The following is a 22,580-nucleotide window of genomic DNA, read 5'->3' on the forward strand; positions in this document are numbered from 1 at the left end:
AGAGAAAGAAGGATGAAGGAAGGAAGGAGTCCTACCCCTCCTCATACTAGCATCCGTCCCCATGACTGAGGGAAGGAGCCAACCTAGCTCTCCTCAACTCCCACCCCCACCCAGAGAGCTAACAGAGCCCTCAGACATGGGAAAGAAAAGCAGGATAGGGAGCAGCAGCTGCATTTTCATCTGAAATTGCTTCTGAAAATGACCAGACACTTCACTGGGAAAGTGACGACAGTTTGGGCCCTGGGAGCAGGAGATGAGGCAGAGAGCGGAGGCGATCACTCAGGTCACCCAACCCCACTCCCCTCCCACCACCACCCCACTTTCTGGGCCAAACTGATCTTCTGGGCCTGATTCTGAGAAGTCAGGGATGGGGGAGTTGTTGAGGCTGGAGGGAGCTACCCCTCCTTGGAACACAGCCTCCAAGAGAGGCTCCTGCCCCTCCCTAGTCTGGTAATGGGGCTTGAGCTCAGAAAGCAAGGTTAATCTGCAGGCAGGCAGAAGTTAACCAGGCCTCCCTACCCACATGATTACATGGGGCTGTGAGCTGCCTGCTAAAGGAATGCAGAACCTGGAAGCAAGGTGAGGGAGACCCCAGCCTCAGGGCACAGAGAGATAAGAGCAGGGAAGGTGGATATTGTGAAAGGAAGAGCTGGCAACAAAGGCAGCCCTCCCTTAGACTGCAGATGTAAACTTCACTGCGAATATATCACATGATTTCCCCAAAGGCAGAGACCAGGATGACAAGAGGTTGAGACAAGACAGAATGTATGAGGGAAAAGATATGAAGGGAAGTGGAAAAATATTTAAGCAGTCGATAAAACATTACATATCAATATTAGAGTCCACACAAATAAGAACAATGAGATGGTGTGAGACAATCATAGATTCAGAAAAAGACAATGGCAATGACACAGAGAAAATAAACCAAGACAAGAGAAAAGGAGTTGAGTGAGTCATAGGGATGAATCTGGGAGGCGAGCTGCCTGTTAAGTGCTACCACCTGCAGGCCCAGCTCTGGGACAGTGATTAGTAAGAAACCATTGGCAGGAGCTTGGCATCTCAGGTATATGGAAAGGAAAGTGGTGCCAGGAGGCAAGTGTGATGCAGCCCGGCACTAAGCTTGGGATGGTGGGGAGACAGAGCTCTTGGATGTGGGGGACCCTCATTCCCAGCTCACCTCCGCTTGTATGAGCTCTCTAGCCTTGGGCCTCTTTTCAGTGAAATCTCCAAAGGATCCCAGTCTCTGCCAAGTCGGGGATCCTCACTTCTTCTCTCCAGGGACACACTTAATGAATCGGCCCATTGGCCACCTGCGACCTGAGCCCTATCCTCGGCTCCCCCACCCCCACCCGGCTCAGCCGGTCAAGGAGCCCAAAGACAATTTCCCTTCTTTGCCCTTCTGATTATCTGTGCTAGCTGGCTCTCAGAGACCTGAGGGATGGAAAGGGAAATGGGGGAGGGGGCTCTAGATGCAGCTGGGTGAAGTGAGGGGGAGACAGGGCCCACACACACTGACCAAACCTTTCAGAACTGAATGTTTTATTAGTGGGTAAGAGATGGGAGGAAAGCTGGGGAAAAAGATGGGAGGAGAGGACTGGAAGGGTTGGGGAGAAGAAAGATCCTCTTCAAGGGTTCTTCCGTCTCCCAGCCTCACAATGAGGTTGAAAGGGAACAGCGCTGGTCCAGAATAAGGTTTATGTCTGTAAGAGGTCCCCTCTCCTCATTGTACAGTCACCTCCAGGCAATGATTCCCTTTCTTCTTGCAAATTAGCTTACTCTTCCCACCACTCCCAGAGCCCTGGACAACCTTAACAGCCACATTGCTCTCCTTGAACCTCACTGAGAACCTGGAGAGGAAACAGAAAAACCAAAGCCAATGCCCCATCCTCTTAGCCCAACTCTTGCAGTCCCACAATGGCTTCTCCACCCCTTCCTGAAGCTAGCACATCGTACATTCCTCCCACCTGGTCAGATGTCTCAAGGCCCCAAAGAACTTGGGTTAGGGGATAAAAAACACCTCCAAACCCTGCCCTGACATAGAAGGCTTCTAACTGATGAATTTTCCTGGTCACAATGTCCATCAGCCCGGTCATCTGTTCCAAGTCACCCCTAATCACCAGCTGATGGCCTTACTTCTCAGTCACAGTGACAGAAAGCTGCCTCTGTGTGGCATCCAACACAGCCTGGTACATTTTTGTCAGCAGTTCAACCACATGGTCACTGACCAATAGGATGTCCCCCTTGGAGTCTCCTGATGATGGCTTAGGAAGGAGAGAAAAACAGCAGGGAAGGGATTCATTTTTTGTTTGTTTGTTTCCTCAGGAGCAGCCTGAGGGACATCAAAGGCTCAGTGTGAAAGGTCTGCTCCCAGCAACTCCAACCTGCCCCAGTCTCAAGATGCCCACCCCTTTCTCCAGTCAGTGGTCCTGATACCTCACTTAGATGCAAGCTAAAAAGCCCATCCTGGAAACTGGTAACGGACACCCCAGCCACACTGTTCAGCCCAATGACAATTTTGGCCTGGTACTTCTTAGTGTCTGTGAGAATCACATGCCTCTTGGTCAGGAGGAGAATCCGAGTAGAAGTCTAGATGGGATAGAACAAGAAAGAGTAAGGACAGGCAGGTTTAACCACCACTCATGGGCAGGGGTACAGCTCAGCAAAGCAGGCCTTCTTCACCTTGCCATTGCCACGGTTGACCTTCTTCACGGTTTCTGCCACCAGAACAGGCCCTTCCTCCCTGCCCTTCAGCTTCTGCAGTTTGGGGTTCCCTTGCAGTCCAATATAGTCACCACGAAATGGAATGGGGACACTGAAGATACACAGGAGGTATGTGATGGAGACAAGAGCCAGTGCCTCACCCTCAACCCCCAAGCACCACCTCAAGGGTCCATCCCAGTCCTTTAGGCCTGTGCCCCACCCTCCATTTTATCCTCTGTCTCAGTAATTCACAAATGTTGCCCAGGACCAACATCAACATCACCAGAGAAGCCAACCCTAGACCTGCCAGGTCAGGGACTCTGAGGGAGGCTACAGCATCAGGTGTCCCCAGTCCTACCAGGTGATTCTGAGACAGGCACTGCTTGATGAAACTGGCTGTGCTGGGTCTAGGGGTCCTTACCTCTGGGGATAGGAAGCCTTCTTGCCCTTAAACAGTTCGCTGGCACAGAGCTTTTCCTTCAGCATCTGCACCTGCTTTGGAGACAGCTGATCCAAGAACTTCTTACACTGCACAGAGGAAAGGACAAGGCACTAAGATCATGAGGGTGGGGGTTAGAGAGAGAGGTGAGGACATGGAGAGAGGACACGAGGTGGGGGGGAGAAAGGGACAATACTAGACATTTCAGGAGAGAACAGGGGCAGGAAGAATGTTCAGGAAGAGGGAGAGAACCAAGGCATGCTGAAGAAGCAAGTGGAAACTATCAAACACAAGGACATTGGGGCATGTCCCCACATACAGCAGGCTTAGTTCAGACAGAGCTCAGCAAGTTTTCTCTGAATAAAAGAACAAAGGACATTATGCTAACTAAAATATGCCAGACACAGAAGGACAAGCATTCCATGATTTTTACAAAATTCATAGAAACCAAAAGTAGATTATAGGTTATTTGGAGGGGAGAAGGGGAAGTTAGTGCTTAACGCTATAAACTTTCACTTTGGGGTGAAGAAAAGCATATGGAGATAGATAGTGGTAACAATTACACAATGTGAATATACTTAAAGTCACTGAATTGTTCACTTCAAAATTGTTAAAAAGTGGCATATGTTATGTCACACATCTTTTACCACAGTAAAAATAGAGGGGAAGTAGAAGAAGGAAGCAGAGGACAGAAATAAAAGAAACAAAAGCACTAAGTTGTGAAGAAGCGCTGGTGGCCTCACCTTCCACTGGTGATACAGCTGCCGCAGATCCTGATTGGCCCTGTCGAAGCACTTGTAAGGGGCAGCTGGCCACCTTCTGTCCAAGACATTAGCAGACGGCAAATTATTCTTCAGCCCCAGCAGGAATTTCTGTGCCTGGATTGATAGTGGGAGGGTGAGACGACATACTTCCTGGTAGGCAGACTTACACCCAGACGCTGCCACTTACAAGGACAAAGCCCACTCTAGTGCAAAGCAGGAACACAGCCAAAGAGATGGAAGGGAGTTGCCTTCTGGATCTCTGCCTGTGTAAAGTGCAATTTAAGATTGCAAGGTAGGGGACCAGGGATTTAGCTCAATGGCATAAGCACTGCCTGGCAAGCACGGGGTCATGAGTTCGATCCCCGGTACCAAAAAACAAACAAACAAAAATATTGCAAGGTAGGGCAAGAAAGGAGCATAGAAAGAGAGAAGGATTAACTCCATCTGGAGACCTACTTCCCAGGGCAGTGAGTTTGAGGAACCAATATGAAAGTTGGTCTCAATATATTGCTCCCTTTGTTGCTATTCTCTTAGGTCACAGGTCCCTACAGTTGGCAATCACTGTATGTGTTGACTATTGAACAGGTATCAAATCTTCCCTCCCCTCTGATCTGTTCAGTCTAACACCTCAGTCAGTCATTCAAAGTCCTTTACTTAGAGCCTAAGGTGATGGCAAAGGATTCCTGCACCCTCTCCTCTCACCCCCAGTCACCCAGACAGAATTCCTTGCTATGGCCTCTCTGTAGCCCTCCCACTTTCCCTCTGTCTAGCTCCCACTGCTCTGGTAGCTCACCCTGCCTGCCTAGATTCTGCTGTTTTTTGGAGATGTCGCTCAGAGTCTTTCCTTATGCCCCAAGCCATGGGTTTCCTCTCCTTTCTTTGAAGCCCCCTCCCACCTTATCTAGATATCTCTTGTCTTTGCACTGCAAGTATTTTAATGAAAATATCTCCTTCTTCTTGAAAGAAAGACAGGACTCAGATCCCAAAGTGTCTTTTTTTTCCCCCATTCAACATTGATTGTCCATCTGGTTCCTTTTTAGATATGGGGACACTGGAACAGAGGGCTTACATTCTATAGAGAAAGCAGAGTAGAGATGAGGGGCCGACAAGCAAATAAATACATAACACAATGTCAGATTAGTCCATCTGCTTTAATGCAAAATCAGCAGGCCCTGAGGCAGAAATGAATGGTAACACATTCCAGAAACATAAAGAAAGCCAGTGTGGCTGGAGTGAGTTGAGCAAGACATGAGAACAGAATTGATCAGGGGCAGATCATAAAGGACATTCTAACATAAGGTGAGGACATGATAAACTTTTATTCTGGTGAAATGGAAAAACATTAGGGGCTTTAAGCAAGAGAATAATATACTGTTTTTAAGTATAGCCTATTTTTAAATGTGAAAGTTTTGACACTTGGAGAAAACTTTAAAAAACCACAATAAACATCTGTTCTGTGTACTGTATATCCCGCACATAAATTCACTAACATTAACATTCTGCCCTGTAAGCTGTTTCCTATGTGCATCCTGTAATGCACATGTCTGCATATGGATATACATATGCACATGGGCATAAATTCTTTCTATCATCCTATCATGAGTATGATATGTCCTCAGCCTGACAAGTAGCTGGGATTATAGGCATGCACCACCACATGCAGCCTTAGCTTTGTTTTTTCTTTTTCTTGTTCCAAGTTGCAATCAACTTTCATCTATAGCATCCATTTAGCCACCCAAGTCTAGAACAAGGACTCTTTAAGCTGGTATGTCCCAGAGAACACCCAGTACCCTATTTATTTATGGCATAGAATTATAGACAATACAGAAAATGACTTGATCTTAGGCATGTCCAAACATTTGGAATTATTATGAAAATATTGTGCTAAAACATTAGATTGAAAACATTAAAATAGGGCTGGGGATATAGCTCAATGGTAGAGCACTTACCCAGCATGTACAAGGCCCTGGATTCAATCCCCAATTATCATGAAACAAAACAAAAATTAAAACAGAAGAAAGCAGAGCACACAGTATGTTGCTGTAACTCCACAGGACCTAGTCAAGCTCTTGGTATTTTCTATTATAGGAAGCTTGGCCCCCAGGATCTGGGCCTGAGGAGGTTTTCCATCACCCTGTACTCTCCAGTCCTTAGTCTGATTTGATTTAATTCAATAGACATTCCAAAACATCTCCAAAAATCTGTCATTCCAATTGGTATACAAGGCTTTCTTAGTGTTTATTTATTCTAGATATAGAGAGTTCTGCCTTTCCCTACACAGCTCTTCTGCCTCAAGGTAGCCTAGGGCCATGGGTTGTTCAGCCCTCTGGTTAAAGGAGGGCAGCTTTGGTGATTTGAAGCTCTGGAGTTACAGTTTGTATCCTGCCTCTAGCATCTGCCAGCTGTGGGACTCCTGGCAAGTTACTTATTCTCTCTGAGCCTTAGTTTTCTACCTAAAAAGTATGTGTGTGTCAGGGGGAGGGGTGCCTCAAAGAGTTGCTGAAAACCTTATCACTAGCTTTGTAATCATCAAAAAACTGTGGGAATCAAAGCCACATGCTGTGAACAGGGGAGAGGGGTCAACCATTGAAATATTGGTTGAAGTCAGCAGCTTCTGAGTTGACATTTGACAGCTGCCTGATAAAATACAGGTGGAAGAAAGAATGGCAGAAGAGCCAAGATAAATGCAAAACCAGATTACAGGTCTCAGGTATGCTGCAAGAGAGCACGTATGCTTAAGTAATCCGACACAATGGAGCCAGCCAGAAAGGAGGCAGGGCAAGGAAGAAAAGGGTCTGGGAAGAAGGAACCCACACATGGCCCCAGGGGAGGAGGGGCAAGAGATGAGGCGGAAGGAACAAGGAGGAGTCTTTAAGTTTCCAAATCCACTGGGGAACCCAGCCTCTCTCACAATGAAAAGAGGCTCCAAATGAAAGTTATCTTGTGTCTCAAATGAGCCCACTAATAGGAGCATTAACAACTGCCCAAAGTTCCTATCAGCTGAGATCAGGGACACTTACTACAGCCTTCTGGTAGAGACTACCAGATCCTCCTTTTCTCTGGCCTTTTTCAAGCTTTCACTATGGTGTTACTCTGTCCCTGGCTTCCCTTGGACTCCTTTCAGAAGCTGTATCATCATATCTGATGGGTGTCTCCAGAAACCACTGTTTTCTGTCCCTATTTTCCTCCCCCTGGAAGCCACCCACAGTTTGAATATGTGGGCTTAGGTCTGCTCCTTCCTACCCTTCCTGACCCAAATCCTCCAGAACTGAAAGAAGTCCTTCTAAGATTTAGTTTCTGATTAGTTTGCTAGAAGATAGACCATTTTCTACATTTTCACCAAAATATTATCTTGGAAGTTTGGGCTAGTCAACCCTTCATGTGTCCTCCTCCTCCTTTTTCCTGAGGTGGTTAGACATTCAACCCCAGTCTATATCCCATGAACCAGATAATAGGTGTGCTGAGACAGCTCCTGTCCCCATGCCACGAGTTGCTGGCAGCAAAACTACAGCAAAAATGCTGTCTGAGTCTTGCTGGGCCTGAGGCACCTCAGGTCTGCTGCCTGCACGTTGCTGTTCCATCCCATCTCCTCCTGACACTCAGGTACAAGCAAGTTGAGCAAGCTCTTAGGGAAATCTTTGGGTCACATCTTCCTCTTCCACATCTGTCCCAAACTCCTCTACCCACCCCTTCTACCCTCACTCCCAGCACTTACTATGCTCTTGTAGATAAAATCCGCCAAAGTGAGGGCAGCTCCAGACCGGAAATATTTTCGGTAATTCTTGCGAGCCTAGCAGGAATATATGACAGGGACCAAAGCAAAGACAAATTCCAGAAGAGTTTCAGCTGTTTTTTTCAACTACACTAGGAACCAAGCAAGCTAAACAGCTGAGACCGTAGTAAAGCAGAGCCCTTCTGCCCAATCAGACATACACTCTAACACAGGCATCACACAGCGGTGGCCTGGGTGCCAGAAAGACTTGTCCAGCAGCTAGCACAGTCCCTGTGAGGGAAGTAAGCCATGTGTGAGAAGGAGTCTTATGGGAAGGAAGTCCCTCTCCCCTCCCCATTACCTTCCACCCTCTCACGAAAGCCTGGATCAGCACTGCTGACGCCTTCATCTTCCCATAGTGTTTCTTTTGCTGTGAAAGACATTGATGCTGTTAGTGAAACCTGCATCCTAAACCATCTCTCCCACTCTAATAAGAGTGAAGGGGACGGGATTTTGAGGGTAACTGTACCCTGTTGCCCCGAAACCATGCAGAAATAAGGATCTGACTCTTCCTCATCTGCTGGTAATGGGTGCGGCAGCGCCAGCCTCGGTAAATCTTCTGGATGAGGGTAGCCAGCTGCTGGAGTCTCAGGCGCCTCTGCTCTTCCAGGTAGAAAAGCTGCAGAGGGAAAAGTGAGGCAGAGGGGTTGGCCTCAGAGAATAGTGTTCTCTTCTGAACTCCACAGGACCAGGAGCTTTCCAGCCAGCATCTTTTCTATCACTCCAGCCTTTAAGGAGCTCTGCTTCAGGTGGAGGCCCTCAAATGGAACAGCGCAGCACACCTGACTCCCACTGCTCAAGGCAGCGAGGTGTGCGGAATATAGTTCCCAAAGGAGGAGTCCTGGCCAAGAAGAAGCTGCCTCACCCACTATCCATCCCAGACTGTGACTCTGTCTTCCCTCCAGTCTGTTACCCCACCTCCCAAGTGCAAGTGCTCCCTCTGACTCACAGTCTTGGGGCTTCTGATGAAGACCTTTGTCTTCCCAAAGGCCAGCTCCTCTGATGACAAGCTGAGCTCCCCCAGCACCTTCTCCACACCCTCCCTATAAAGGTAGAAGGGAAGAAGCTAGAGAGGAGTGTCTCAGGATAGAGTCCTCTTGCTTATTCTCCTAAATCTTCCAGCTCTAGAAAATGACCAGTCCTTTCCCCAAGTACCCATTCTGCAGACATGCTGATTCCCTGTTCCCCTTGTCCTCCCCAAAGTTGTTCCCTGCACTGCCCTTTACTGTTTCCCAGCCTCCATACTGGGTCTTACCGGTCTCCCTTGTTCCAGTGAGGCCAAGTGCTCTGGCTCAGCAATCGGTACCTTTCCAGGAAGGACTTGTAGCCTTGGCGGTAGGCATAGCCTGCCCGTCGCACCCGCACATTTTCCAACAGCCCTAGGTAGCGCACCTGGACTGCCACCAGCTCTGAGGAGAACTGACCGCGCTGCTGATATTCATTGGGCTTTATGCACCTGGTGGGAGGTGGGACAAGGCACAGGCCTCAGGAGGCCACACCATCACCAGTGGAACCATCCCGGTCTCCAGATCCCCATTCTGTACACAGTCCCCCTAGTTGAAAATTTCAGTGGAGTGGACATGTTGGCCTTGCTAGTTTCACTCACAATTTCACACACACATTCCCACCCACCTACAGGATAGGATGTCCTGTTCCTCACATGGCTGTTTTTCATAAGGAAATGGCCTCTGAAACCCTACACCAGTCACACTCCAATGGACATGTTCTATAGTGTATGGCATCAGCACATGCCTTGATGAATGAAGCATGTCCCCTCTGTGCCCAGTTTGTCACCTGATGTAGTTGGGGTTCTTGGAATACAGGCTCTTCATGAGTATGGCCACAGAACTCTTGAACTGAGACCCAGCAGTTGGGGGACGTTTGAGAGATGCCTGCTTGGGATCTCCCTCAGAAAACAAGGACCGAAGGAGTGGGTGCCTGGCCTTCCACATGGCCCGGGACAGGTCTCGGAAGAGTAGATCATTATTCTTGTCAATGAAGCCAGTTACGTTGTACATTACCTGTAGAGAAGCAACTAGGTTTGGAGCCCCTGTGACTGTTACAGTATGCGGTCCTCCCTCCCAGGTTAGCAGCCCCACTACGTTACCTTGCCTGCATAATGGTAGATGCGGAAGCAGTTGAGGCCCATGCTGTGGTCATACTGGCGCTGAGCATTCTGGGTGACTTTGCTTTCATAGTGACTGTGCTTGGAGAAGAGCTGGTTCAGCTTTGCTAGGAAAGTGGAATCACTGACCACCCCAGGCCGCAAGCACTCCTCATCCAGCATGGCCAGGATGCCTCGCTGATTCTGAGCCAAGGGAACAAGATCAGTGCAATCAAGATCAGTGCAATCTATGCCTAGTCCATGCTGCCCCTTGACCCTCTTTCATTCTTTTTTTTTTTTTTTTTTTTTTTATATCGGTACCAGGGATCAAACTCACGACCGCCTACTTGCAAGGCAGGTGCTTATGCTGCTGAGCTAAATCCCCAGCCCCGCCTCTTTCATTCTTTACCTGCCTTTTCCATCCTTTTCAAGCAGGAGAGTCAGGAGAGAGACAAAGGAAAGATGTTCAGGCAGTTTGGGAAGGGAAACCCCAGAGGCAAGATCAAGTAACTCACGTGCTCAATGAGGTTACAGATGATGCCATTGTCAAAGTAGTCCACATTTGTCCATGGTATGCCCTAACATGGGAAGGCATCAGTCACAAAACCAGGTCTATGTCAAGTCTCCAAACTTTTACCAGACACACCTTTCCTTTTCCCTACTCTACAAAGGACCACAGAAAGGCCCATAACTCAGAGGTACCCTTTGTATGGTTCTGTTTATATCCTCATCCCTCCAAGTTTGGTGGAATATTTGTGGGGAGGGTATAGAACCAGTGCACCTGTGAGAGAAGGTGAGACAGTACAGAGCACTGTAGGTCCTATAGGGTGGGAGGGAAGCATAATTTGCTGGGGGGGAGGTTGAGATAGAGACTACCCCAGTATGAGAGGAAAGGAGCTATGTGTGGGGGACAGTAAATGACCACAACACATCTACAATGAACTATAAGACTGGAGACACCATAGAGAGTTTATCATCAAACAAAGATAATTTGATATGCCTTCAAAAATTCCCTGAGATTCTGCCACAACTGATTGCTGAGAGTTCATAAGGGAACATCCCTGGAAGGGTTTAGATAAGTGAGACTCTCAAGCATTAACACTTTGAGATGGATTAGCTTCATCAGAGAGCTTTTCTAACACCTCGCCATAAAAAAACAGGGGTTTTCACTGAATAGGGGAAAGAGTGTGGAAATTGGAAGCCATGGAGTATTTTGGGTGAGGAATTCTGGAATCAGAGTGCCATACATAAAAGGGATGGCAACATCAGCCACTGCCAGAGGAGACAGAATTCTACGATGTTGGAGAAGAATACAGAAAGGGATGAGGTAGGGTGTCAAACCCAGGACAAATGTCCCTTCTAAATTTGGCTCACAGTCTGCCATAGGCCAAGCACAGCTGTCACTTCTCTCTTGTCAGGACTCTCTCCACACATACACTTTCATCAGTCTGTCCCCTGCTTAGTCTGGCCTGAAGTGGGAGGCTGGGGACAGAGCGTAGGGAGCAGACCATTAGGGCTACTTAGGAATGCTTAATGCTCAGCTGTGCAAAGGAAACTGTTTCATTTGTCTTCCCTTCTGGGGACAATTTAGAGGAAGTTTTGATCAAGGAGAGAAAATTTGCCCTAAGTCTAGAAGTCATTTAAGAAAGAGGGGGAGAAGGATTAGTTTACCTCTCTCTTATATTCTTCTTGCTCCTCCTTGAGGGTCAGTTCTATGAACACCTGCTGTAGCTTCTCATTGCAGTAGTTAATCACAAATTGCTCAAAGCTATTATTCTGAGGATCAGCGAGAAAGACCAGCTCACACGAGACCCTTTCTCCCTTGTAGCCCTACCTTCCCTCCCCAACACTCCCTTTGAGCCTGCCTCTCAGTTCTTGGAGAAGCAGGCTGCTTAGGTTGATGAGTCTCTCTCACCTCCAGTATCTCAAAGCCGTAGATATCTAAGACTCCCATCACCTTCTTCCTCTCCCCAGTGCTCACCTGAAGAGGAGGAAAAGATATAAATCTGAGTGCAGGCCTTCCATGCATACAAGGCCAGGCCTTTTAGGACAAAAGGGGTCAGAATAGAGGAAAACAGAATTAGAGTGATCTTGAACAAGTTGGAACTATGATGTCTTATTCTTCCTTCTCTATATACTACAAAACAAACAGATGAGGAAATGAGAAAAGGAAGGTACAAATAAATGTCAGGATGTACACCCACAGTATGAGGTAGAAAGACATTAAAATCTCTCATCTGGGAGTGATAATATATTCCTGTAATTCTAGCACTGCAGGAGACTAAGGCAGGAGGATCACAGGTTCTCATCCTGGGTACCTTAGCAACTACTAGTGATATCCTGTCTCAAAATAACAACAACAAAAAATTTTAAAGGACTGGCGATGTAGCTCAGTGCAAAGGTCCTGAATTAAATTCCTAGTACAACACACATGCGCACACACACAAATATCCTCTCAGGATAGTAACCATCCCTTATATTTGTAGAACACTACAAAACAATTCCATGTCATTTAATAATAATCATCATATTAGGTATTATTATTTCCACTTCACAGATGAAAAATACCATTACAGATAATAAGCATTTACCCCAGTCTAAATTCAAATTCCATCTTATCCTGTTGTCTAACAGTAACAGCCATTATATATATATACATATACACATACACATACACATACATATACATATACATAGAGAGAGAAAGAGAGAGAGGGAGAGAGAGAGAGAGAGAGATTGAGCACTTTATGTAGATAGTTACTTCGCAGCTTGTATCCAAGGTTGTAGCTTAGTGGCAGAGAATACAATTAGGATGTGCAAGGATGTGCAAGGTTTAGCCAGGTGTGGTGGTACATGCTTGTAATCCTAGCACTTGGCAAGCTGAGACAGCAGAATCACTACGAGTTCAAGGCCAGCCTGGGCTACATAGTAAGTTCAAGGCCAATCCAAACTACATTGTAAGACCCTCTCTTTAAAAAAAAAAAAAAAAAAAACCAACGAAAATAACAACAAAAAACAAGTACCTAGGTTTAATCCCCAACACCAATAAAATTAACAAATATAAACTTTATTGGATATAATTCATATACCATGTATAATTCAGTGGCATTTCTAATCACTTGAAATGCTGTAAAATCATCACTAGTGCTTAATGCAGAGTATTTTCATCATCCTAAGCAGAGAACTCCAGTGCCCGTTAATATTTTTTCCCTGGGGCTAGGGATATAGCTCAGACACACAAGCGCCTGCCTACCTGGCAAGCATGAGGTTGTGAGTTCAATACCTGGTACAAAAAAAAAAAAAGCCTGTTTGGTTTTTGTGCTGGGGATTTAGCTCAGTGGTGTAAGTGCCTGCCTGGCAAGTATGAGGTTGTGAGCTTGGGGAAAAAAAAGTTTTTCCCCATCCCTCTGCCCCATGTCACTGGCAATAACTGATCCACTTCCAATGTCAATAAATTTATCTATTCTGTACATTCATATGAATCATACAAAAGATAGCCTTCTGTAATGGGCTTCTTTTACTCAGCATAATATTTTCAAAATTCATTAGTTTTATAGCATATAATAGGACTTCATTCCCTTTTATAGCCAAATAATTCTGTTGCACAGATATATATCATTTTGCTTAACCCTTGTCAGCTGATAGATACTTGGTTGCTTCTACCTTTTGTCTATTATGAATAGTGCTTCTAGCCAGACATGGTGGCTCACGCCTATAATTCCAGCACTCGGGAAGCTGAGGCAGGAGGATCACTGTGAGTTCAAGGCCAACCTTGTGCTACAAAATGAGCTCAAGTCCAGCCTGAACTGCATAGTGAAACCCTATCTCAAAAAGATAGAAGAAGAAGAAGAAGAAGAAGAAGAAGAAGAAGAAGAAGAAGAAGAAGAAGAAGAAGAAAAGAAAGAAGAAAGAAAGAAAAAGAAAGAAAGAAAGAAAGAAAAAGAAAGAAAGAAAGAAAGAAAGAAAGAAAGAAAGAGAAAGAAAGAAAGAAAGAAAGAAAGAGAAAGAAAGAAAGAAAGAAAGAAAGAAAGAAAGAAAGAAAGAAAGAAAGAAAGAAAGAAAGAAAGAAAGAAAGAAAGAAAGAAAGAAAGAAAGAAAGAAAGAAAGAAAAAGTTTTTGTGAGGATACCTGTTTTCAGTTCTCTTGGATATAGGCCTAGGAATAGAATTGCAGGGTCATATGATAACCAGACCCATAATATTATCTGATCTGCATTAAACCCTGTGAAGTACATGGGCACTGTTTTAGTGGACGTGGCCAAATTAGGAAACCAAGACTCAGGATCTTGAAATTCAAATACCACATGACTGAAAAATAGATGGATTAGGTTGTTGAACTCAAACATCAATGATGTTTCCACAACATACTACTTGAATGACTTGTACCCCTGACTATCCTCCTCCCTCTATTCATCTCAAATACCAAGGAATGGGATTGGTGGCCAGGGCGAAAAGATGAAGGAGACAGAAGGTGTTGAGGCAAGAGGGCTCACCTTGATGCTTTCATTGATTCGATGTATTAGCCAGTCAAAGAGGCGGCTATAGATGTTCTTAGCCAGAGCATCCCGAGCATATTGAGCCTGGGGATGATAGGGGGAACAACTTAGTAAAGGAAGCCACCAAACAGACACAAGGTAAGCTCCCTTCAGAAGGGCATTTACCTGGATGACATTAAGCACAGTGACCACCTTTTCTTTGGCTGTTTCCATGGTCCTTGAGCACAAAGCTCTTTCTAGGTCTTCGGATTTCAAACCCACAATCTTTCCAATCTCCTGAACACCTAGAATGATAAGGAAACACAGGATGGCTGAAGACGAGGCTCTCTCTCCATAGCAGGAGATATGAGGGCACTGATAAGCAAAGCTGCCCTGAGTCTCACTGGGAAGTTGTTACAACCAACCCAGAACATCACCATAGACAAATGCAGAGCTAAGGGAAAAGGGAGATTTGGGCCCTTTGAGTGCACTGCCTACTTTGATATGAGCATAGGTGTGAACTAGATGTGATTACCCCCACATGCAGAAGTATCAACTGAGACTCTGAGGAACCCAAAATCCAGACCCACCACATTTCACAAATCTCATTCCCATGTGTTTCACTGGGAATTCTTAATGAGCCTACTGGGAGAGAACTCAGAAATGAGCACTGCATCAGGGGAAACTGATTACTCTGGAAATTGTAGAAAAAGACTCAACACAGGAGATTCAGGGTAGGGGCTCCATCACGGTGGCACAAACCTCTCCCATCACGGATGGCACTTCCTGGGATTCCATCGGCCTGAAATTCATCTGTCATCTCCACATTCCCCAGCTTCAGGACCAGGGCAATCACCTCTAGTACTTGTTGAATTTCCTCTTTGGAGAACCCAATCACAGTCATTGCATTCTTGGAGAAAAAGTAGAAATAAAGCTAAAATGGTGATGCCAGCCCAATGCCTCCCTTCTCAAACCCAAACGCTGGACTTAAGGGACACCCAAGGCTGTCCATACTTTGTTACTCACCTGTACAGCTTTAAAGTTTGAAGCATCATCTATGCCATCCACTCTAGACACTTTCTGTTTCAGATAGGAATAGCCACTTATATCCCGCTCCAGCTTCAGGGCCTCTGGGTGTGGCAGCAGGGGAGAGAAGGGTTAGTACTCTGGGCTCTGAAGCTCTCCAGCTTGACACCTCCCACCCTTGCTCTCCCTGGGTTCATTTCCTTATTTGACAGAGGTGTTTTTGATGTAAGTTCTTCCTTTTTTTGTTATAGGGCTCCCTTGTTTGAGATCATTAATTCCCATGATAATAGACTAAATTTTTAAACAATACTTAAGAGTTTAGGTTTTTCCAAAACCTTTATAGAAGAAAAGCCTCATTTGACTCTTTTCCTCACCCACCTTCTGAGTTCTAAGTAGCGAAAACAATCAAATAAACCCTCCATCCTGTTCAGACCTCAGTGCCTCTGAGAGAATGAAGACAAGGGAGGAAAGGTGAATACATAAATCACACTCATCTCTAACCTCAACACCTCAGGACTGAGTGGGTCATTGTGTGTTCACCAAGCAACAACAGGAAGTGCAGTGCACATAGTATGTTCCCTAACCCTAAAACACCTTTGAAAAAGTATCTCTTATGCAGAGGAGCTGAGCTAAAGTGCTGTGTTCCTCTGCAGTGCATTTCTGACCCAGCCTGTATCACACTGGACAGGCTTACTTTTTTTTTTTTTTTTTTTTTTTTTTGGTATGGGGGATCAAACTCATGACCTCATGCTGACCAGGCAAGTGCTCTAGCCACTGAGCTAAATCCCCAGCCTTGAGGTTTATTTTTTTTTTTTCTGTCTCTCCTACCTCTAAACAACTTGTGTTTGAACTGTCTTGTTTTTTTTTTTTAATTATTTTTAGACAGAAGTCTTAACTACACATCCCAGGCTAGTTTTAAACTCACAATACTGACTCAGTCTCTCTTACTGAGTTAGACATGCACCACCACTCTCAGCTGGAACTGTGGTTCTTATCTACATATTCTATACACATAGCTAGCAAACAAGAATTTTTTTCACTATAATAAATAAATCTAGGAAGTGTTTAAAGCTGTCTACCTAAGGTAGGAGGGATTGATCTAATCCTGGTACTTGAGGAATATTAGTTACTTCTTATGAAAATGATTTGAGGTTTGGGGAGTATGTCTCAAGCTAGAGCTTAATGGCAGCTCCCTTCACCACACACATTTTGAAAGAGGAGCCTGCTCTAGAAAGGGCACATAGAAGGAGAATGAGTCAGAACTCCCAGGGATAATGACACCAGGGAGATCCTACCCAGACTCAGTTTGAACCAACAAAAGACAGAACCAGCCAGAACAAGACACAAGTGCCTGTGATCAGACAATGTAAACATGACTAGACTACTAAGCCTAAAAGGAAGACAAGGCTCACGGGGTGGTGGAGGGGGGTGGGGGGGAAGCAGTTAGGCACAGGCCCAACATGGAATAACCAAAAAGGAAAGGGACAGATCCTTGGGGCAGAAAGCTATGGTTCTCAGAGCTAGAGGGGAGACTGAAAGGCAAACTCTAGCCAGGTCACTGAACCTGCAGTGATACCCACCCAAAGCCACCTCTAGCCACTAGTATCCAGGACAAGGCAAAGGTTCTATGTTTTCTGCCCTATAGCTACCTATGCAGGCCTAAGGCACACTGTATTGCAACCTATATGCTCGCACATCTGCTATCCCTAGAAGCAGACAAGGGACTGAATGTTCTTTGAGAACAGGATCCATGTCTTACTTAACTCTATTCCTAGAGGCTAGCATAATGTATATCATATCAGATACTCAAGAACACTTGATGAGCAAATGAATCAAACTGCCATATTATGGTCTAAGAAAGTCACAGACAGGGTCCAAGTGAGGCAGAGAATAAGCCAGGACAACTGCAGATAGAGCTCCTTTAACACCTTCAGCATCCTAGTTTCTTGTCTCCTGAACTGTCTATAAAGCCTCTTAAAGTGGAAGATGGAAGGTAGATGGGGATGCGGGTTCTATGCCTAAAGCCAGCTTGGAGAAAGAAGAACCCACGCAGAATAGAAGAACGAATGCAGGTAAGAGGCAGGAAAGGCATACCCTAGCAATCAATCCCAGGAAAGGAAGAAAGCAGAGGGGTTGAGATTTGTTCCCAACAATGGGCTTTGAGGTTCCAAATGAGGAGCGCTAGCAAGGAGAAGTCTCAGGCTCAAGAGGAGGAGGGTGTAGGGCCCAGAGGAGCCCGAGGTTCTGGGGATGGAATGGACATTGGGAATGCTTTGCCGTGTGTCCAGGGCAGGCACGTACTCAGCAGTTCTGCATCTGCTCCAGCCAGTAGCTGATAGAAGATGTGGAAGTTCCTTTCCCCTTTGAGCTGCTTCACCACTCGGGATTTCTCAAGCAGATCTGGCAAAGAGTCAAAACGTAACCACCTGAGGGCCTGAGACATACCACAGTGTTCCTCGCACTTGGGAAATTTCTTGAAGTCTAATGTTCCTCTTTCCAAGTGGGGCAGATGAGCAGGATGAGTGATGGGGAAGGAGAAAGAGAAAGCTGATCAGTAGTCTGGGGGAGACACGTACAGTTTGTGATGACGCCACCAAGCGGGGATCCTTTGAAGTCAAACTCAATATCCATGTATTTTCCCTTCAGAAAGAGACCAGAGAAAGATTTTGCTTCTTCCTCTCCTCGCAGCCCTATTGGAAAGGGTCTATGCTGCACCCCTTTGTCTCAGCCCCACCCCTGCTCCTCCCAGCAAAAGACATGCTCACTCACAAATCGAGAGGAGTTGTTGTTGCGAATGGTCTTGGCATTGCCAAATGCTGCAGAGAGGAAGACAGAAGTTAGGCAGCTGAAGGGTGAGATGAGGCTCTACACAAGGGAAGAAAAGTCCTCATGACAATATCAAAAAAGCAGCAGTGGTTCTGGAGTACTGGGGCAATGACTCTGGGGGCTGAAGGCAGGGAGGAATGGAGACAGAAAAGACCGGGATCCTCACCCTCCAGCACTGGGTTTGACTGAAGAAGTTGCTCCTTCACAGAGTTGACCTGCTCCCCTTTTCCACAGACGGCGGCCACATAAGACATCACCAGCTTGCTAGCCTCTGTGCACAGAAAATCTCACGGGGACCCACCCACAGTTGACCCATCCCCTGCCTCTCTCCTTAACTGCCTTCACCCAGCATGGCACACCCCTTAGAATCAGAAAAACTCAGGATGAGTTTCTGGGGGTTGGGAGAAACATGTAGGCAAGGCCTAGCTAGGGGAGAGACAAGGTAGTGTTCAGAGGTGACCATGGTTCCCCCATCCAAGTGCCTCACCAGTCTTCCCAGCTCCACTCTCGCCTGTGATAAGTATACACTGGTCTCGGTCTCGGTCTCTCAGTGACTGATAGGCCACGTTTGCCAAAGCATAGCTTGAAGGAGGAAGTAGGCAGTGACTAAGGTGGAGCCAGTTCAAAATATCATTTTTCACTCAATCCCCAGCTCTAGGTTCATCCATCTCCCCAAATGGATCAGACTAAACAAGAAGCAACAGGCCCAGTGAGGGGCCTCCAGATAGCTGGAGAGGAAGTGGCAGCTGGAGAACACTATAGAGAGAAGGACAGAGGAAATCAGAATGCTTCAGTGTCCAAAGCTGGGGCCTTCTACTCACATATGAGGCTTTAATTCATAGAAGGTGTAATCTCGGTATTTGGCAATGAACTCAGGGCCATAAATGGGCAACTGTTGGTAAGGGTTAACTGAGATCACCACGTTCCCAATGTAGGTCTGGAACCAGGAAAAAGGTAAAGGGAATGAGGAGGGGCATGAGGACTTTCCTGACACACCCATATCCAGCCATACCCACAGAGCACTCACATAAACCTCCTTGTTTTCAAAGCGAAGTTGAAGGTTCTTGAGCAGAGATGCCTCCTCCAGGGGCTCCAGGAGGATAAGGTCCTGTACTCCCACAGAACCTTCCATGAGAGACATGTTGAGGGGCTGCATATCCTGGGAGTAAGACAAGCAATTTTATGATGCCAGATCAGCTTAAATGGTCACTAACCACGTGAAGGGAAGAGGCAAGAAGCACCAAGAATCCCCAATCTACAAGAGCCTCTATACCAGCCCACGCTAAGCAGCCCATGAAATCTTTCAGCAGGAGGTAGGGAACCCTCTGCATCCTGAGATAAGGGACAGAACCTCCTACCTCTGACCGCCTGAACAGTACCCGGTAAACAGCAACAGAGGAACAGCGTTGTGTCAAGGAGAGAAGGCTGAGGAGGAAAGCATGAGCCAAGCTTTGTGCTGCAGCTAGATATACAAAGCTCCCCCTCCCACTGTGTTCTGAGGATCTAGGCAGCATTCAGATGTCCCAGCTGCTCACCCCTATGCTCTGTTCACCCCTACCACTCACAGCTCCTATTTTAGTCATCCCAAATACCTATACTCAGCTGGAAATAGTGGTGCATTCCTGTAGAGGCTGAGGCAGGAGGGTTGACATGAGTTTAAGGCCAGCCTCAGCTACAGCAAGACAGTCTCAAAAAAAAGAAAAAAAAACCTATACGCATCTCAGTTCTTTCAGAAGTCTCTCTTCCCCGTGATTGCCATTGTAAACTTTGCTTTTAAATAGGGATTCAACAGGGTGGTAAGTGAGAGAACAAGAGACAGGAGTCCTCTATAAAAGACCAGAATTTCCAATGCAAGTGAAGTTTGCTTCCTCGCCAACAAATAGCTATCCAGGCCTCTGGATGGCCTCTGCTTCCTTCTGTCCTTATTTTTCTGTCTCCAGCTTTTTACACCCATTCCTATAAACTTCTGGCATAGTCTTTGCTCAAAGGGACACATCCATCTTTTAAGGAGAATGGCTGCAGGGAGGGCTACGAGGCTGGGGCTCACACACGGCGGCACATAGTTGTTCCCTCAGGAAGAAACCCTGCCCTCCACAGACTTTCCTATGAAACTACATAGGCAGGGTAACTGGGTAGAGGACAGTACAGAGGTCAATGCTACTCCCAAAGAGAAATGAAAGAAACACATTTTCCCATTCTCCTGCATCTCAGACTCTGGGTGGGAGGCAAGAAAGCAGCAATGGAAAGAGGGGGCAAAAAGTGGGGATACAGGCTCCCTTCTTTCCCCACTCCCCAAGCTCCCATAACTTCTTGGAAAGACACAATTGAGGAAGCAATACGAATACCAATACCAGCAGTCTCTAGACATCACACAGTATTTACCACAGGTCAGACAGAGCCTTAAACACTGTGTAGACACATAGTAATTCATCTGATGCTTATAATGGAGCTTATAATGCCTAAAAGACTATTATCATTTTATAGTTTTCAGATTTTTTTTTAAAGTGGAATCTCTGAACTAACTTGGCAAGAGAAAGTAAGCAGAAAGTGGGTTGAGAGAAGGCTTCTTTGGGTTGGGACTTGAGAACAGTGGAAATGTGAGTAGTTAGGGGGAACTATTCACTCCTATGCTCTGTCAACCCCCCACACACACACACACAGGGTCAGGGAAAAGGAAACGGTCCAGATGGGAAACCCCAAGGTCAGGTCAAGGCAGGACTCACCCAGAACTGGAATGAGGGTGTCACTTCAGAGTCCTCTGGAGAAAGGTAGACGAAATCCCAGTTTGACAGAAAAGAAGCATAAATGCCCCAAGCACCCAGTGTGGAGAGGTGTCTTACTTAATGGGAGCTGTCCATGGTGTCAGGAAAATGAGGAAAAGGGCCACCCACTCTTGCCAGTGTCCACTCTTCAGATCTTCCTTTGCGCTGCCTCCTCCAGCCCAGGCTGCCCGTGCCAGTCAGGCCAGGAGAGGCTGGAGAGATGGCTGCTCAGCACAAAGTCCAATGCTGTTCCTGCTGAGGGTGTGGCTCACTTAACCCTTCGCAGTCCTGTAGTGCTCAGTCTCCCTCTGGAGAGAAAAGGATACCCGGTTGCCTTTAGCTAAGGGGCTCAAATAAAAGAGTTATTGCTCCACTATCAACAAAATTTGGAAATGAGAAATTCACAGCCAAGGAAAAGGTTTCCAAAAAGTCAGAAATTCTGCCATGGAGGAAAGCACACTAGGATGTCCTCCTAGCAAGAATACTACCTTCTCCAAACCTACCTTTCCTATCTTACTGGGAGTCAGAGGACAGTAATGAGATTGCCCGGGAGCTATGTAAACAAAATTCCTAAATTTCCCTCTTGTGAATCAGGGCTCCCCAGAGACCAAGAGATTGACAGTACTACTGTGCATTTGTATGGACCGAATTCCCACCTGTATCATCTCACTACTAGCCCCACCCTAAAAGACAAGCAATGCAGACACTCTATTCTAAAGAGAAATTAGAGCAAACACGAGCTCAGAGAGGTTATACAGTATGCTTAGTACCAAGCTACCACATCGCAGAACCAGGAACATAGTGCAACTCCCTCACCATCAGTCTGCCTTATGTTTCAGTCCAAGTTCCAATGTTTCTAACATTCATCCTTCTGCAGCACCAGAACACTAAATAAGACCTTGAAATGCTATTTCCTGGGAAATAGCCCCTAGCAGAAAATAGCTTCCTCTGATAGATAAAAAGCTTATCAAATCCAATTTCCAAAGTACCCTACTCCCACCTACCCAGGAAAATTCCTAAACAGCAGGACCCTCTACCAACTTCCTCCCCAGGATTGCACAAAGAGCAAATTAGGCAATTACAGACACTTAACTAAAGACAGAGACCTGATTCTCCAACTCCTAGCCACAGCTACTTAGTTCAGGGTTTGAGTTCTATTGCTCTGCAGACGCACTCTGCATATGCTTGGTCCATCAGCAGTCCATTATCAATCTTCCCTTAAATAACTTATTGATTCACTCTATTTGGTGAGCAAAGAAAAGCAAGGAAGAGAAAGAGAAAGCTGAGTGGAAGTGACATCAAAACACAATCCCATGTATGGGTGGAGCAATATCACAATGTCTGAGGCAGAAGTGACTGTTGTCCAATAGAGGAAATAGAATGAAGGCAACTTTTTTCCACATATGTAACACTGTAAGCCTGGCAGAGCGGCACCAAAACCCAGGTCTCATGTTCTCTTAGCCAGGAACCTGCAGGATTTGGGGTTTATCTTTGTGTCTACGCATTCCTTCAAGAGCCTATTCCACATGCTCCCAGGAGAAAAGTGTATCTAAGGGAGATGGCAACCTTAAGGCTTTAAACATCACCACTATGACACCCAGCCATACTAGTCTGCCTGGACCACCCTGGGTTCCCACCTGCTAGAAGACGTGAAATCTGAGTGCTAAAACCAGGAATATTTAAATGGAATCTGTGGTCCATCCTAAACTAGAA

General features: G+C 46.2%; 1 protein-coding gene across 3 annotated transcripts; it reads right to left on the bottom strand.

Annotated features, from left to right (window-relative positions):
- Nucleotides 1-1,522: 1,522 nt before the first annotated feature.
- On the bottom strand, nt 1,523-21,078 carry Myo1a (myosin IA). Of its 3 annotated transcripts, XM_063254983.1 has the most exons (29): nt 20,829-21,058; nt 19,464-19,530; nt 19,133-19,264; nt 18,927-19,042; nt 18,593-18,687; nt 18,272-18,376; nt 18,049-18,095; nt 17,856-17,919; nt 17,581-17,679; nt 15,280-15,383; nt 15,016-15,163; nt 14,440-14,558; nt 14,272-14,358; nt 11,695-11,760; nt 11,451-11,555; nt 10,295-10,357; nt 9,783-9,983; nt 9,470-9,696; nt 8,931-9,131; nt 8,625-8,718; nt 8,145-8,294; nt 7,977-8,045; nt 7,619-7,693; nt 3,883-4,017; nt 3,122-3,228; nt 2,680-2,812; nt 2,434-2,586; nt 2,134-2,261; nt 1,523-1,847 (listed from the first exon to the last, which is right to left on the bottom strand). In XM_063254983.1, exons 3-29 carry the CDS (start codon nt 19,259-19,261, stop codon nt 1,721-1,723), a joined length of 3,147 nt encoding a protein of 1,048 aa, XP_063111053.1. In that variant the 5' UTR covers nt 19,262-19,264; nt 19,464-19,530; nt 20,829-21,058; the 3' UTR covers nt 1,523-1,720. The 3 variants fall into 3 exon arrangements, with proteins under 3 accessions (XP_063111053.1, XP_063111054.1, XP_023423463.2); XM_063254984.1 differs by lacking the exon at nt 19,464-19,530 and having other exon boundaries at nt 20,946-21,078; XM_023567695.2 differs by lacking the exon at nt 19,464-19,530.
- Nucleotides 21,079-22,580: the final 1,502 nt, after the last annotated feature.

Source organism: Cavia porcellus, unplaced genomic scaffold, assembly GCF_034190915.1.
Source record: "Cavia porcellus strain 051 isolate PalLab524CR breed Dunkin Hartley unplaced genomic scaffold, mCavPor4.1 scaffold_8, whole genome shotgun sequence".
Lineage (NCBI taxonomy): Eukaryota > Metazoa > Chordata > Mammalia > Rodentia > Caviidae > Cavia > Cavia porcellus.